Genomic DNA, 13,688 nt, shown 5'->3' with positions numbered 1-13,688 from the left:
GAGGGGCTCTCTTTTTGGATTCAACAAACAGACCTGATCTATGGTCCAAGAGTGGCCTAACCCTGCTGAAGAGCTGGAAGAATTAAGCCTGCCACAGTCCCCATAAGACTGATGTGTGATATGTTTAGTATTCGTCTACATCTTAATGTTTTGTACATTTTCTCTGTATGCTTCTGTTCTTAAATAAATGTACTCTGCTTTGAAAGAGCTGTTTTACCAGTAACCTGTCACTGTCCAGGGGCTGGATGTTTGTCAAGCCTGTGTAGAATAAACACAGTGAAGTGAAATTGTACTGCAGCCTAAAATCGCTGCTCAGAAAGGAGTTGGATGTGGGTCCCTGCCCAGAGAGAAGTGACAGAGAGAGGAACCTGAGGGGCATTCCTGGAGCAGACCACAGAAGGCAGAGTAACTCCTTGAAACTGTGACACTTAACACCTGCCAAAGAAGCTACTGCTGTCAAAAGCAGATGTAGCATTTCAACAAACTGGTTCCAGGTGCTTAGCCAGCGGTTTGATTTTCTTTCTTTATAACTTCAGCAACAAACACGTACTGCTTTAACATTACATTTTTATTTAAATGATTTTAACATAGCTTGTCTTATTTGCAAATGGTTGATTAATGATTTAAAAAACAGAAGAAAAATGCATTTTTTTGTTTAAATGTTTTAATTTTTTTAAATACAACAAGGATTCAGATTTTGCACAAGCTTTCCAAAAGTGTCATCTTTGTGCAGAAAGTAGACATGGATCACTGTTTGGACTGAAGTTAAGATTTTGGTCAGTATGAACCTGCAATTCCAGATGTATACTACAGAAACTGTTTTTTCAACATTAACTATAGTATTCACTATTGGCAACTGTTATAAACACCTTCATGCTAAAAATAATTGAAATGTGACTCATAATTTTCAGCATAACGTTTATCTAAGGCATTCTTTCTGTACTAATATTTTCAGTTTAAACATGTCATTTAAAAATGCCTTTTCCTAATCAGTATACTACATATTAAGTTTAATTACTTCTTTTAATTCACAGTTTCAGTTCAGGCTCACCGTGAGCTGGAATGGTACCACTGAATACACTGGAACAAACTTAGTTCTTGGAGGATCATAACTGATTTCTTATGAGATGTGCACAAACTGATAACTCAAGTATTATCACTCTCATCACCAGCATGCAGAACAGAGTCATATTTTAGTTATGTCGTGATACTTCTCTGAACATGTTGAGAGCACCCCAGTACAATTCTATTAAGGAGCTGAAGAGAAATTTTTTTTAGTTCTCAAATTTTGTCCACAGCGTGGTCCACATTTTAATACAGACCGTTTCACAGAACTCCTCTATGCCCATTTGCAACTGACTAAAATCCCTGCTACAGCAATTAATGTGTTTAGGTGTCTTTATGCTATTTACCAGCTGGAAACAAAAACAGGCAGCACCAGATGACCTGCCAGTTCTCAGTTGACCTTTGACAACCGCTGCTCTTGAAAATAAACAGTTTCTCTGATCAGGCCTTAATGTTTAAATGTAGCAAAAAATAATAGACTACTTTCAGCATGCATGGTATATTGTATAGGTAGAAAGGAAGAAAACTTCAATGGTTTTGACAGCATGAATCAGGGAGTAGAGAGATTTGATCACAAAGGTCATCACAGTATGACAGAATTTAGGTTTTTGATGGCTGGCCATAATTTATGAATCAAGCTACTAGCTGCAGAAACTAGATCACAGGTTTACAAGGCACAGAAGCCACTGATGTTTGGACAGTAACCAGAGTTCAAAGTAATTATCTAGTATATTAGTCATACCTGTTGTGTTACAGACTGGATTGCCCTTTCCATTTTTTTCTAAAGTAAGATTGGTCAAGTAGTGCAGTCCTATCATACATTGGAGTAAATGGTTAATACTACTTATACAGTTGCTGTGGAGATCAATGCGACTAATTTTATGACTGGTTCCACGAAGGTCTAGAAATCCTGTAAAATTTAGAAAAATGCAAAGCAGTGACTTCCATTACAAACAAGTATTTAAAGAACAAACATTTCCTAAGTTGGTATACGGCATTTTACAGAAAAGCTATCAACCCAAAAATACAAAAAAAAAAAACCCTTCAAAATATTTTACACCCTGAAATTATCCAACATTTGCCCCACTTCCCTCCCAAGATTTATCCATTACAAGACAATATTGCATTAATGTTAATTTTGAGAAGTAACTTTAAAAAGGGATTATATTGTCAGTTTAAAAAAAAAGTTCTTTAAAAATAGAGAATATTCTGCTTGAAGATCTATTTTAGTAAATGCACAATGCATTACTAAGGTTGCCGTTTACACTCTATTCAGCTTAGTTAGGGCCAGCACTTAGAATAAAAGTTATATTTATTATGTAAGTGAATCCTTACAGAGATCTGTAGGATTAAAAAAGTGACCAAAAATAAGTCTAATCACACTTCTTATTTTGGAAATAGTTCACTGAAAAGATTTTAATTTTAAGAAGATCACTGTATTTCTATGGACATTGTAAATAGTACAATAATACATCAGCTCCAGGGAGGCTACTGTAGTGGATGTAATCCTTCATAGGAATTTACACAGTAGTAGATCCCCCTATTCCACCCGAATCAACTCCTCCTCCTCTCTCCCCGGCAAGCACTATCACACAGGAAACTTACATAAGACAAGGCTCAACACTTTGAAAACAGTGCTCCCTCATGTCTTGTCTAGTTGCCACTACCTCCAATTCTGCTGCACGTGTACTGTCCGAAGCCACTAAGGAGGGGAACAGGGAGACGAAGGGGCCGGGGGGCATGAGTCCACTAGGAGTCTGTGAGCCTGTTGGGCTCTCAGGAGGGAGCTGCCAGTGGACTGAGAGACCAGGCTCTCAGCTCCCCACACTGCCCCTTGTAGGTCAGTGGAAGCGCTCCTGGTGAGGACACCCACCACTGACCCAAAAAAGGTAGTATAGACGTGCACCAATACAGTAATTACTGTGTAGTTGTAAATTAAGTTTCTAGTGTAGACACACCCTAAGAAGTAGTCTGTACTTGCCTCACAGTTGTGAAACTTAAGTCATGATCCTGCAAGTTCCTTGTAAGAGTAAGCCCTGTGTCACCTGACTATATATTAATTCATGGTTTCATCACTGGATTATATATTTTAGCATTCATGGCCTGTAAAGATTACAAATCTACAGGTTTAATTAAAAAGAGACAGTAAAAAACTGACAAGAAGTTCATTAAAAGAATGTTAAGCATCTGACAGAAGACCACAAAGCTATTTCTATAGTTATTTGCTATACTGGCAAATTTCACAATAATGTGAAATATTCTTCAGTGGGATACAGATTTGCAAACATAATACAAGTGAAGGTAGCTAATGAAGTAAGCATTTTAAAATACTGCATTTATGTAAACTTTGTCTTTGGTTCTCAAGGTCTAAATACTGCCCATTAGTACAAGCACACACAAATAATCAGATACTGTGCTTATGGTTCGTGCCTAGTAATACCTCAGTTGCTGCTGACCTGCTGAAAGAGGATGAAGTGAACTCTAGCTGAACATACATAACTCAGATTCTAAGGCCAGAAGGGACCATTGTGATCATCTAGTGAGTCTGACCTCCTGCATAACACAGGCCATGGAACTTTCCCAAAATAATTCCCATAGCAGATCTTTTAAATCTTGATTTAAAAATGGTCAGTTATGGAGCATCCACCAGGATTATTACTGAACATACAAAAATCCTCTGGTGAGACTCCATCACTGTTCCCTTTACAAGGGTCCCAACAGCAACACATCCTCACCCCCAACTCATCTCCAAAGCCCTGATCTCCAAATACCAACGACAATCCCCTAATGAGATCAGCCACATGACCCCAAAGAACAGCCACCAGCCCCAAATCAAAATAGCTTCAAAAAACACACATCCCTCCTCAAGCCCCCGTGCTGTCACAGCAACACCTTCCCCTCCCTAGACCCACCCTGCCCTTCTCCTCCCTGGTGGATCCCAGACAAAGCCCGGCTGGTGCCCAGCGGGGGCTACCAGTGCCTTTGCTGCAGATGTTGCACCAGCGGCTGCTGAATCCCAGATCTGATCTTGATTCTGCCCCCTAGTGGTCCTGTGCCTAGCTTGGCTCCTTCCCTTCTCTGCCCCCCACTCCCAACCCTGCTCTGTCCTCCAGCAGTCCCAAGCCCGCTCTGCCCACCCTAACCCCTCCACCCCCGGCACTACCTAGCCTAGCTACCCAGCCCAGCTTCCTCCCTCTCCCCCCAAGTCCAACTCTGCCTCCCTAGCGGTCTTATTGAAAATCACTATGGTACTGTGACGGGAAGGCTAGGTCAACTGACAGGGCTGCTGTGTCTGCAATTTTCATACACAGTGGCACTGGACCAGCAAAGAGTGCATCACTACAGACAAAATTAAGTGCAAAGATTTCATGATGGTGCTCTCACAATAGTAGTGGCAACACACATACCATGTGTAAATACATTTGTGTGTTGATGTTAAGCTTATATGTTTTGTAGATGATAAATATTGCAAGCACCACTGGGAACATTTTTTCTATTTAGTGCAAGATAGCTTGACATGACTCATTATCATTGTATATTACGGTTAACAGCATATAATTTGAATTTGCTGCCTACATGCTGTGACCAAAAATAAGATATGATGTCTACTGCAGGAAGCTAGTCTAAAAATTCATTTTCAGAAAGGCTGTTCTCTTCTGTGTTCAAAAAGTACCTATAAAATACACAAAATGTAGGCCACCTACCTCACAGGGGTATTGTGAGGGCAAGTGATTAAAAAAGTTCTTTGGGAACCTCAGATGAAAGCTTTTACATAACATTACCAGGAGAGTAATTATTGTAATAGTTCTAATATCCTGTATCTGGGTATCACAATTCAGAGTATCGTGAAGTTCTTTATCAAGTTGGGAAGAATTTGTATTTTACACATGAAGTTACCACAGCAAGACAGTGGCAGAAATGAAAATAAAATCCAGGTCTCCTTCCTGCTGTACTATTTCTGAACTCTTCCTTGTTTAAAACATTTTGGATTTATTTTTCTAAAAGTGAATATAGTGCTCTTTGTACATGACAGATTGACAGGACAGTTACAGCACCAAGCAATTCAAGATTCCCACTCTGCTTCAGCAAAAGTATTTAAACACGTCTACAATCTTTGGTCTCTCTGATTGTACTACCAACAAGAGGAACATAGGCCTATTGCAAATGGTGATGCAAGTGACTGTGCACCTTTCTTTTAAAATTATTAAACACATTTTACATTAGTCACCTAACTGTTAAATGGTAATTAATTTCAGCCAGTAAGTGACTTGGTCAGGATTTGATTTAAAGATTAAAAGTCTCATATTCCAATGGTAGTAAATTCCTGAGACATCCAATGTCCTGCATTTCTTATCTTTTAGTTCTTTGTGACTACAGTTGGTCAGACATTTTATATTAAATTGTGAAAACATCACTGCCAGATCCACTTACCACTAAGATCATGTATGTGGTTGTATGACAAATTCAGTTTAGTTAAATTATGCAGCTTTTCCAGTCCTAAACAAAGTGGAGGAAAAAAGTTAGTGCAAGAGCTTTAAAAAAAAACACTCAGGAGATAAACATGTCTGACTGGTAAAATAAGGAAGACAGTCAGACTAGACACTATAAATGACAAATATAAACTATGTTTATTAAGATACGACCACTGTGGTTAGTATTATTTAAAAAGAATGAAGATCAAAGTTTTAAAATAAACTTTTTAAAAACTTATTTTAAATAGTCAACTGAGAAATATTACCATAATGTCCTTTAGAATGATTTGTTTATTATTTCAATTTAATTCAATATGTAATATGGGATTTTGACTTCCATGGGGATTAAGCACATGCTTAACTTCAATCACAGGCTTAAGATCTTTCTTGAATCAAACTTCAGCACAACTTTCAGAAGAGGATCATAAAATGTTAAAGGGAAAGAAAACAAAAATATACTAACCCTCTACTTTTGTTATCAAGTTACAGGATAAATTTAAAGTGCGAAGATTAGTTAGAGTACTTAGTCCTTCGATTTGATTTATTTGATTAGATGACAAGTCTAAATGCTGCAAACTCTGGATATGGCCAAGCCCTTCAATCTTCGAGATTTGGTTACAATGCAGGTTGATTGTGTGAAGTTCTGAACTTAGAGTTATCTCCAACAAGCTATAAATGAAAATACCCAGTATTAAAATGTCTTAAGATAATTAAACTTATAAAATATGTCTCAATCCCAAATTAATCAATATTTTAAGAGGTGCAAATCACAAATTTTACACATTTTTTTAAAAAATATTTTATGCAAGTAGAATAGTGTACTATAGCAAATCAAAATAATCTGCCTTACATTTAAGGTTCTCAATATTTAAACATGAAAATAATCCACCATATTTACCAGTATCTTTAGCCCTCCTTCCCACAAAAGGCTAAAAAGTTAGATCGTTTTTGTATCTGAGGACTAGTCTACACTGGCAACGCTAAAGCGCTGCTGTGTCAGTGCTTTAACATGGCTTGTGTGGTTGCAGCGCAGTGCTGGGAGAGCTCTCTCTCTCTCAAAAAAACCAACCAACCAACCAAAAAAAACAAACACACACACCTGCACAAGGAGCGCAGCTCCCAGGGCTGATGCACTGTCTACATTGCCACTTTACAACACTGAAACTTGCTGCGCTCAGGAGGGTGTTATTCCCTTTGTGGAGGTGGATTACCAGGAGCACTGGGAGACCTCTCTCCCAACGCTCATGTGTGATCACACTCACACTTCAAAGTGCTGCTGCAGGAGCACTCCCGCAGCAGCGGTTTGAAGTTTCTAGTGTAGACATAGCCTCAGATCAACTTAACTACTCTGCTATGGGGTGTGAATTTTTCCACAACCAATTCTTGTAGTTAAATCAACCTACTTTTTTCATGTAGGCCAAGCCTACTGCCCACACTCTCATAAAAAACACGTTTAAAACAAAAATTCTTTTCTAGCCACCTACATTAATTACAATGCTCTCAACTTAAATGTGGACAATTAGGAAAAACCATAGAGTTTAGTTAGGGTACTAAAGAACTGGCTGTCTTGGTTTTTGTCCTCAAAGAGCAATTTTCTGTCTCTGTTCAAATGTGTTTCTTTGGGCAGGTCCAGACTAGAGCTTTAAATCGATTTTAAGAGCTCTAAATCGATTTAAAGCTGTAACCGTCCACACTACAGAGTGCATAAAATTGATTTTAAGGGTCCCTAAAATCGATTTTGGAACTCCATCTAAACGAGAGGAGTAACCCCAAAATCGATTTCTTAAAATCGATTTTATGATAGTGTGGACGGACATCGAAGTTAATGGCCTCCGGGACGTATCCCACAGTGCTCTAGTGGCCGCTCTACACAGGTAAAGGTACTCTTCTGCTGGCCAGGTAAACAGGAAAAGCCCCGGGAACTTTGAAATTCCATTTCCTGCTTGCACAGCGTGGTTTGCTCTCGCGTTCCCCGGACCACCCAGCAAACCGCAGGGAAGGAGACCTGCTTGTTCGGGGAACGCAGAGCAAGCCGGGGAAGGAGACCAGCTTCGCCGCGGTTTGCTCTCGCGTTCTCCGAACCACCCAGCAAACCGCAGGGAAAGAGACCTGCTTGCTCGGGGTTCGGGGAACGCGAGAGCAAACCGGGGAAGGAGACCAGCTTCGCCGCGGTTTGCTCTCGCGTTCCCCGAACCACCCAGCAAACCGCAGGGAAGGAGACCTGCTTGCTCGGGGTTCGGGGAACGCGAGAGCAAACCAGGGAAGGAGACCAGCTTCGCCGCGGTTTGCTCTCGCGTTCCCCGAACCCCCCTGCAAACCGCAGGGAAGGAGACCTGCTTGTTCGGGGAACGCAGAGCAAACCGGGGAAGGAGACCAGCTTCGCCGCGGTTTGCTCTCGCGTTCCCCGGACCCCCCTGCAAACAGCAGGGAAAGAGACCTGCTTGCTCGGGGTTCGGGGAACGCGAGAGCAAACCAGGGAAGGAGACCAGCTTCGCCGCGGTTTGCTCTCGCGTTCCCCGGACCACCCAGCAAACCGCAGGGAAGGAGACCTGCTTGTTCGGGGAACGCAGAGCAAACCGGGGAAGGAGACCAGCTTCGCGCGGTTTGCTCTCGCGTTCCCCGAACCACCCAGCGCGAACTGACTGTGTGCCGTTTACAGGAAGGGGGGGGGTGAAGCTGTACCCAGAACCACCCAGGACGGGGACTTTGATCCCATCATGCACTGGGCTAGTAACCCATAATTCCAAAGGGCAGGGACCCGTGCAGGAACTGTGGGATAGGTACCCAGAGTGCAACGCTCAAGCAAAAGATGGACGCCAGGGAAAATGGACGCTCAACATCGATGTAAGTACCTCTAGTGTGGATGCACAAAATCGATTTTATAAAACCTGCTTTATAAAATCGATTTTAAGCACATCGATTTTAGGCTGTAGTCTGGACGTGGGCTTTGACTACAGCCAGGTTATTGCCCATGCTCAAGAATAAGGTCTTAGATCTTTTTATACTGAGGTTCTATTTCTAAAAGTTTTTAGAAGACCATCAAGTCTGTGAAGCAAAGAAATGTGCTATTGTTTAAGCACTTTAATATTGAATATGAACTTGATACCCATCTTTGTAGGCAAAGTGATTTAAGATTTCCTACTCTGCTTAATTTTAGAAGTTGATTTACGTTAACATCCCACTATAAAAGATTATGAAGTAGCTCAAGTAACGTTGACAACAGTAGCTAAGCGTGAGCACATATTAACTGGAGCGTAAGTGTTAAGCAGAAAGTGCAGCATTTCTAATACACTGCCTTAGTTTCTGGAGGTCACACAATTAGTACTATGGAAAATTCTTTAAAATACAGTCCAGGAAAATGGACCACATAATCGCTATAAGTGACAGACCACATGTAGCTACAATAAATGGCAAAGGGATGTGAAATAGATGCACGAAGAACACAAAAGACGGATCAAAACAGGGCTCATCACAGCTCTGCCCCTTCCAGCGGTTCTGCCCGGAGTAAAGGCTTGCAGGTGAGCCCTGACAGTGCAGTGCTCGGTTCAACATACTGACTGGTAACACAGGGCCCAGGACGCCCGTCTCCTGCAGGCCCCGCTCCTAGGCGGGGACAGCAAAGCTGACACTATCCAGCAGGAGCACGTCTCCCGCTCCTGTTGCCGAGCCCCACCGTTATCGAAATATCGACATCCTCGCCTGCTCTCCTCCTAAGGCCCCCGGGCGCACCCCGCTCCTCACTAGCGACTACTTCCCTGACTCCCTCCAGCTACGTCCCCGGGAGCCCCCAGCAGGGGCCCCTCCCCACTCCTCCGCCCAGCCAGCGGGGGAAAGCCCACAGCCCCCTCACCTCCCAATGCCTTTGTCCATGAGGCTGAGCTCCCCAAGCACGGCGCCAGCCCCCGCCATGATTCCAGCGGCTCCGCCGCGCTACGGGAAGCGGCCAGGCAGCCAGCGACGGATTCTGGCGCCTTTCGCTTTAAATCTCTCCAAATCCAACGACATCGCTGGGAGCGGGGTGGCGCCCGAGAGCTCCACGCTTTACGGTTGGATCCGAGGCCGTTACGACATAGAGCCGTAAAGCAGCCCTCCCCTGCAGGCAGTCGCGATTTCTCCTCCCGTAGGAGAGAGAGGCCGGTTGGGCTGCCTCAGGGACAAGTTCCTTCCCAGACCTTGTAGTTTCTGAGCATGCGCATTAAGGAGTGGAACGCGGCTCTGTCTGCCCGCATTGGTCGCGCTGCTGACCTGTGGGCTGCGGCATGACGGGGAGCCTTAACCCCCAGCGCCCCTAATGTAGACGTGGCTGCTGTAGCCCCTGGTCGCACCCCTGTAATCACGGAGTTCGTGCGAGGCAACGCTGTGGTGCTCAGGAGTCAGACTCCCAAACTCCGGAGATTTGCCATAATGACTGGGGAATTTTTCATTTGCCTTCAGTTTACCTAAAGTGTACCATGTTAATTCTCTGAAGCCCTTTTACTCCTGAGAAATCAAGGTTCTCTAGTTTACAGCCCAGGAGAGAGTCAATGCTGAGTGCCCTGAAGAAGTCTACTATGATGGGAAAAGCAACAGTGGGGTGGAGGAAGCGGTGAGCCTCTCCATAACCCTAGAGCGTAAGCAGCAACAGCAGTTGCAGAAGCTGGGCACCAGTTTCCTGCCAATGTTTTCAGTCACCCCAGGATGGACAGATAAAGCAAGCAGAGAACAGCTACCAAGAGGCATCTTACACCTAACTGGCTTGCTGGGTGTCCATCAAAAGAACCTCCCACCCCCCACTTCATTCATCATACCTGCACAGAGGGTACATTGACCTTTCCGCTAAAGGACTGTCTGGAGCAGAGCTGTTAGGAAAGGGAGAGAGTCTCAGGTCAAATGCCCACTTTCCATAGGTGGCAACGACAACGATGCTGTTCTCCTACATGCAAAACCCTGAGCCAGGTCTTATACAAAGTCTTTAAAGCCAACTTCCCCACAAACGTGAAGTGTACTCTGGGTGACTGGTAGCTCTCTACCGGCTATGCTCTACTCCTGACAGGAAGGGCTCACCGCACCCAACCCGGCCCTGTGAGTGGCAGTGCAGCACCAGCCTTCCTCCATGGCAGAGGATTTTGAAGACAGGGGTCCTGAGGTAGGAGGCTTAAGCAAATCATAGCCCTGAAGGCATTCTGCACTAAAAAATTAAAAATTCTGCACACAATATTTTAAAATTCTGCACATTTTATTTGCCAAATAAAAGTGGAGGTTCCAGCATGGCATTTGGGAGCACAGGCCACTACCTGCACAGAGATGAGAAGCCACTGTGCACCTACACTCAGCCCCAGGATTCGGGTTCAGAAACGGGGAGCGATGTGCTGGTGGTGGACAGGGTATTTGCAGAGATTCATGCAGCTGGGGGAGAAATCTGGGAGTGGCTGTAACTCGGTCCCAGATACTGTGCAGGAGTAGCAGATGAGCAGAGCGCAGGGTAGGAGCCTCCATAGGCTTCTCTTTGTTTCCCATCTTCCCCCACCAACCATGACTACCTAAGGGGAGTGGAGTGGAGAAGCTTCTCCTCGCTGCTGGCCAGGGTGGCCGAGCGATTGTGGTCTTGACCTCCACAGCCTAGAGGCCTGTCTGTCTACCCATTTGAATCCCCATTGCTTCTGGCTGGCCTTTGCTGCTTCCTTTGGACTAGTTGCTAGAAACCTTCAAGCAGCTGCTGCTTCCCTTTAACCTGCCCACCTCCCGCTTCTCCCCCCGCCCACCAAAACACCAAACCAAAAAGCCACCATCAAGCAAAGCCACCCTCCCTCCGTCTCGCCCCAGAAGATGCTGATTTTACTCCTGGGAGAATTCTGCGCCGCTGCGCATGCGCAGAATTTAGCTTCCCTGCCGATGTCTTTACTTCCCCGCAGAAGAATGACTTAGTGATGGGGAAGCAAAGAGAAGCCAGAAGAGTGGTCATGCGACCCTCCCCAGCAGTAGGTTTCGGGTGTCCGGGGCAGCTGGCAGAGAGGTGAATCACAGTGGTGGAGGGGGCGGGACTCGGGAAGACCCGGCTGGTAGATCCTACCCTGCGCTGGCCTCAGCTGCTAGTCCTGGCTGGGCTGGGGAGGACGGGACTTCCAATAGGCGGGCGTGAGCTTATCTAAAGCCTTCGTAGAAGACATTGGCTCAGGGTTTTGCGCGTAGCAGAGCAGCAGCCTCGCTGCCACGAATGGAAAGTGGGCCCTTGACCCAAGACTCTCTCCCTTTCCCCAACAGCTCTGCTCCGGGGCGGCCCTTCCCAGCGGGATGCCCAAGGTACCCTCAGCACAGGGCTGAGATTGGGAGAACCGGGCCCATTCCGACAATGGGTTGACCTGGTGGCCCCAATTCTTCCCAGCTAGCTGGCTAGTTGTCCAAAGCAAGAGTGCCGGGCACGCCCAAGCCTTTTTGGGTGTAGCGGTTGGGCTAGGGTTACCTGCTCACCAGAATGGCCGAGTGGTTAAGGCATTAGACTCAAGTTCCGACAGATGTGTGTCTGTGTGGGTTTGATCCCCGCTTCTGGTAGGGTGCTGCTCTCCCCACCTCGGAGTGGCTGTCTTTTAGTCCCCTGCTATAAGGGAAGCTCCCTCCAACTACTCACTGCTGGACAAGGCGAAGGAGTCTGAAAATCTGCCCCTGCGGCAATGCTCCAGCAAGATTTAAACTCACCAAACCTGCTTTATGAGACCAGTGCCCTAAACCCTGACCTACGGAGCCAGGCCCAGCTCCACCCACCTCGGTGAGACTGCACCCGCCAGGATCGCCTTGGGGGATGGATGCCAGCCCGAAGAGAGCTGGATCCTCGGAGACGTCCCAAGGTGTTTCTGTTTCTGTTTCCACGCGGGAGCCTTCGGGGAGCCCCGCGGTGTCCGAGCAGGGAAGGCAATGGGCTCGCATTCCACTAGGCACGTGTCTGCGTGGCTCGGAATCTCACTGCGGCCAGCGTGCTGCTCTGCGATCTCTAGCTGGGTGCTGTTTCTCCTTTTGGCTCTCGCGCCCTGCAGAAGTGCAAGCTGTCTGCCGGGAGCCTGTGGCATGACCTAATGCATCAGATGGTGGCCGCAGAGTCTGGGCCGGTGTGGAATCGCCCAGAGTCAGAGGGCCGGAGGACGTCCAAGGCTTTTCTCCAGGAGTGGAGAAGCTTCTCCTCGCTGCTGGCCAGGGCGGCCGAGCGATTACGGTCTTGACCTCCACAGCCTAGAGGCCTGTCCGTCTACCCATTTGAATCCCCATTGCTTCTGGCTGGCCTTTGCTGCTTCCTTTGGACTAGTTGCTAGAAATCTTCAAGCAGCTGCTGCTTCCCTTTAACCTGCCCACCTCCCGCTTCTTCCTCCGCCCATCAAAACACCAAACCAAAAAGCCACCATCAAGCAAAGCCACCCTCCCTCCATCTCACCCCAGAAGATGCTGATTTTACTCCTGGGAGAATTCTGCGCCACTGCACATGCGCAGAATTTAGCTTCCCTGCCGATGTCTTTACTTCCCCGCAGAAGAATGACTTAGTGATGGGGAAGCAAAGGGAAGCCAGAAGAGCGGTCATGCGACCCTCCCCAGCAGTAGGTTTCGGGTGTCCAGGGCAGCTGGCAGAGAGGTGAATCACAGTGGTGGAGGGGGCGGGACTCGGGAAGACCCGGCTGGTGGATCCTACCCTGCGCTGGCCTCAGCTGCTAGTCCTGGCTGGGCTGGGGAGGACGGGACTTCCAATAGGTGGGCGTGAGCTTATCTAAAGCCTTCGTAAAAGACATTGGCTCAGGGTTTTGCGCATAGCAGAGCAGCGGCCTCACTGCCATGAATGGGAAGTGGGCCCTTGACTCAAGACTCTCTCCCTTTCCTCAACAGCTCTGCTCTGGGTGGCCCTTCCCAGCGGGATACCCAAGGTACCCTCAGCGCAGGGCTGAGGTTGGGAGAACCGGACCCATTCCGTCCAATGGGTTGACCTGGTGGCCCCAATTCTTTCCAGCCGGGCTGCCTCCCAAAGCGGCCGCCAGTGCGGATGCTGCTCCCTGCCAAGAGAAGCCATGGAGGAAGGCTTAATAGTCGAGCTGCGGGAGACCAAGAGAGGCTCGATAGTCGGCCTCTGGAGGCTAACTTGTGGCCCTTGGAGCTACAGGGCCCAGGACCCCATCCTCCCAACTAGTGGGTCATAGG

General features: G+C 46.5%; 2 protein-coding genes across 11 annotated transcripts in view; one reads left to right on the top strand and one right to left on the bottom strand.

Moving 5' to 3' along the window:
• The window catches only part of LRRCC1 (leucine rich repeat and coiled-coil centrosomal protein 1), a 51,419-nt gene extending 41,769 nt beyond the window's left edge, over positions 1-9,650 (bottom strand). The window contains exons 1-4 of one of the 4 annotated variants that reach the window (XM_050940684.1): positions 9,388-9,650; positions 6,001-6,206; positions 5,497-5,562; positions 1,808-1,975 (exon numbers count right to left, since the gene is read on the bottom strand). In XM_050940684.1, the coding sequence (XP_050796641.1) occupies positions 1,808-1,975; positions 5,497-5,562; positions 6,001-6,206; positions 9,388-9,446 (499 nt within the window). In that variant the 5' untranslated portion in view covers positions 9,447-9,650. The remainder of the gene's footprint in view (positions 1-1,807; positions 1,976-5,496; positions 5,563-6,000; positions 6,207-9,387) is intronic. The other 3 variants (XM_050940681.1, XM_050940683.1, XM_050940682.1) reach the window with 3 other exon arrangements.
• Positions 1-13,688, top strand: part of RBIS (ribosomal biogenesis factor) — a 366,698-nt gene that overhangs the window by 123,085 nt on the left and 229,925 nt on the right. The gene's annotated exons all lie outside the window — the stretch shown is intronic.

Source organism: Gopherus flavomarginatus, chromosome 2 (genome assembly GCF_025201925.1).
Source record: "Gopherus flavomarginatus isolate rGopFla2 chromosome 2, rGopFla2.mat.asm, whole genome shotgun sequence".
Lineage (NCBI taxonomy): Eukaryota > Metazoa > Chordata > Testudines > Testudinidae > Gopherus > Gopherus flavomarginatus.
This window is presented reverse-complemented; position numbering and strand designations above follow the sequence as displayed.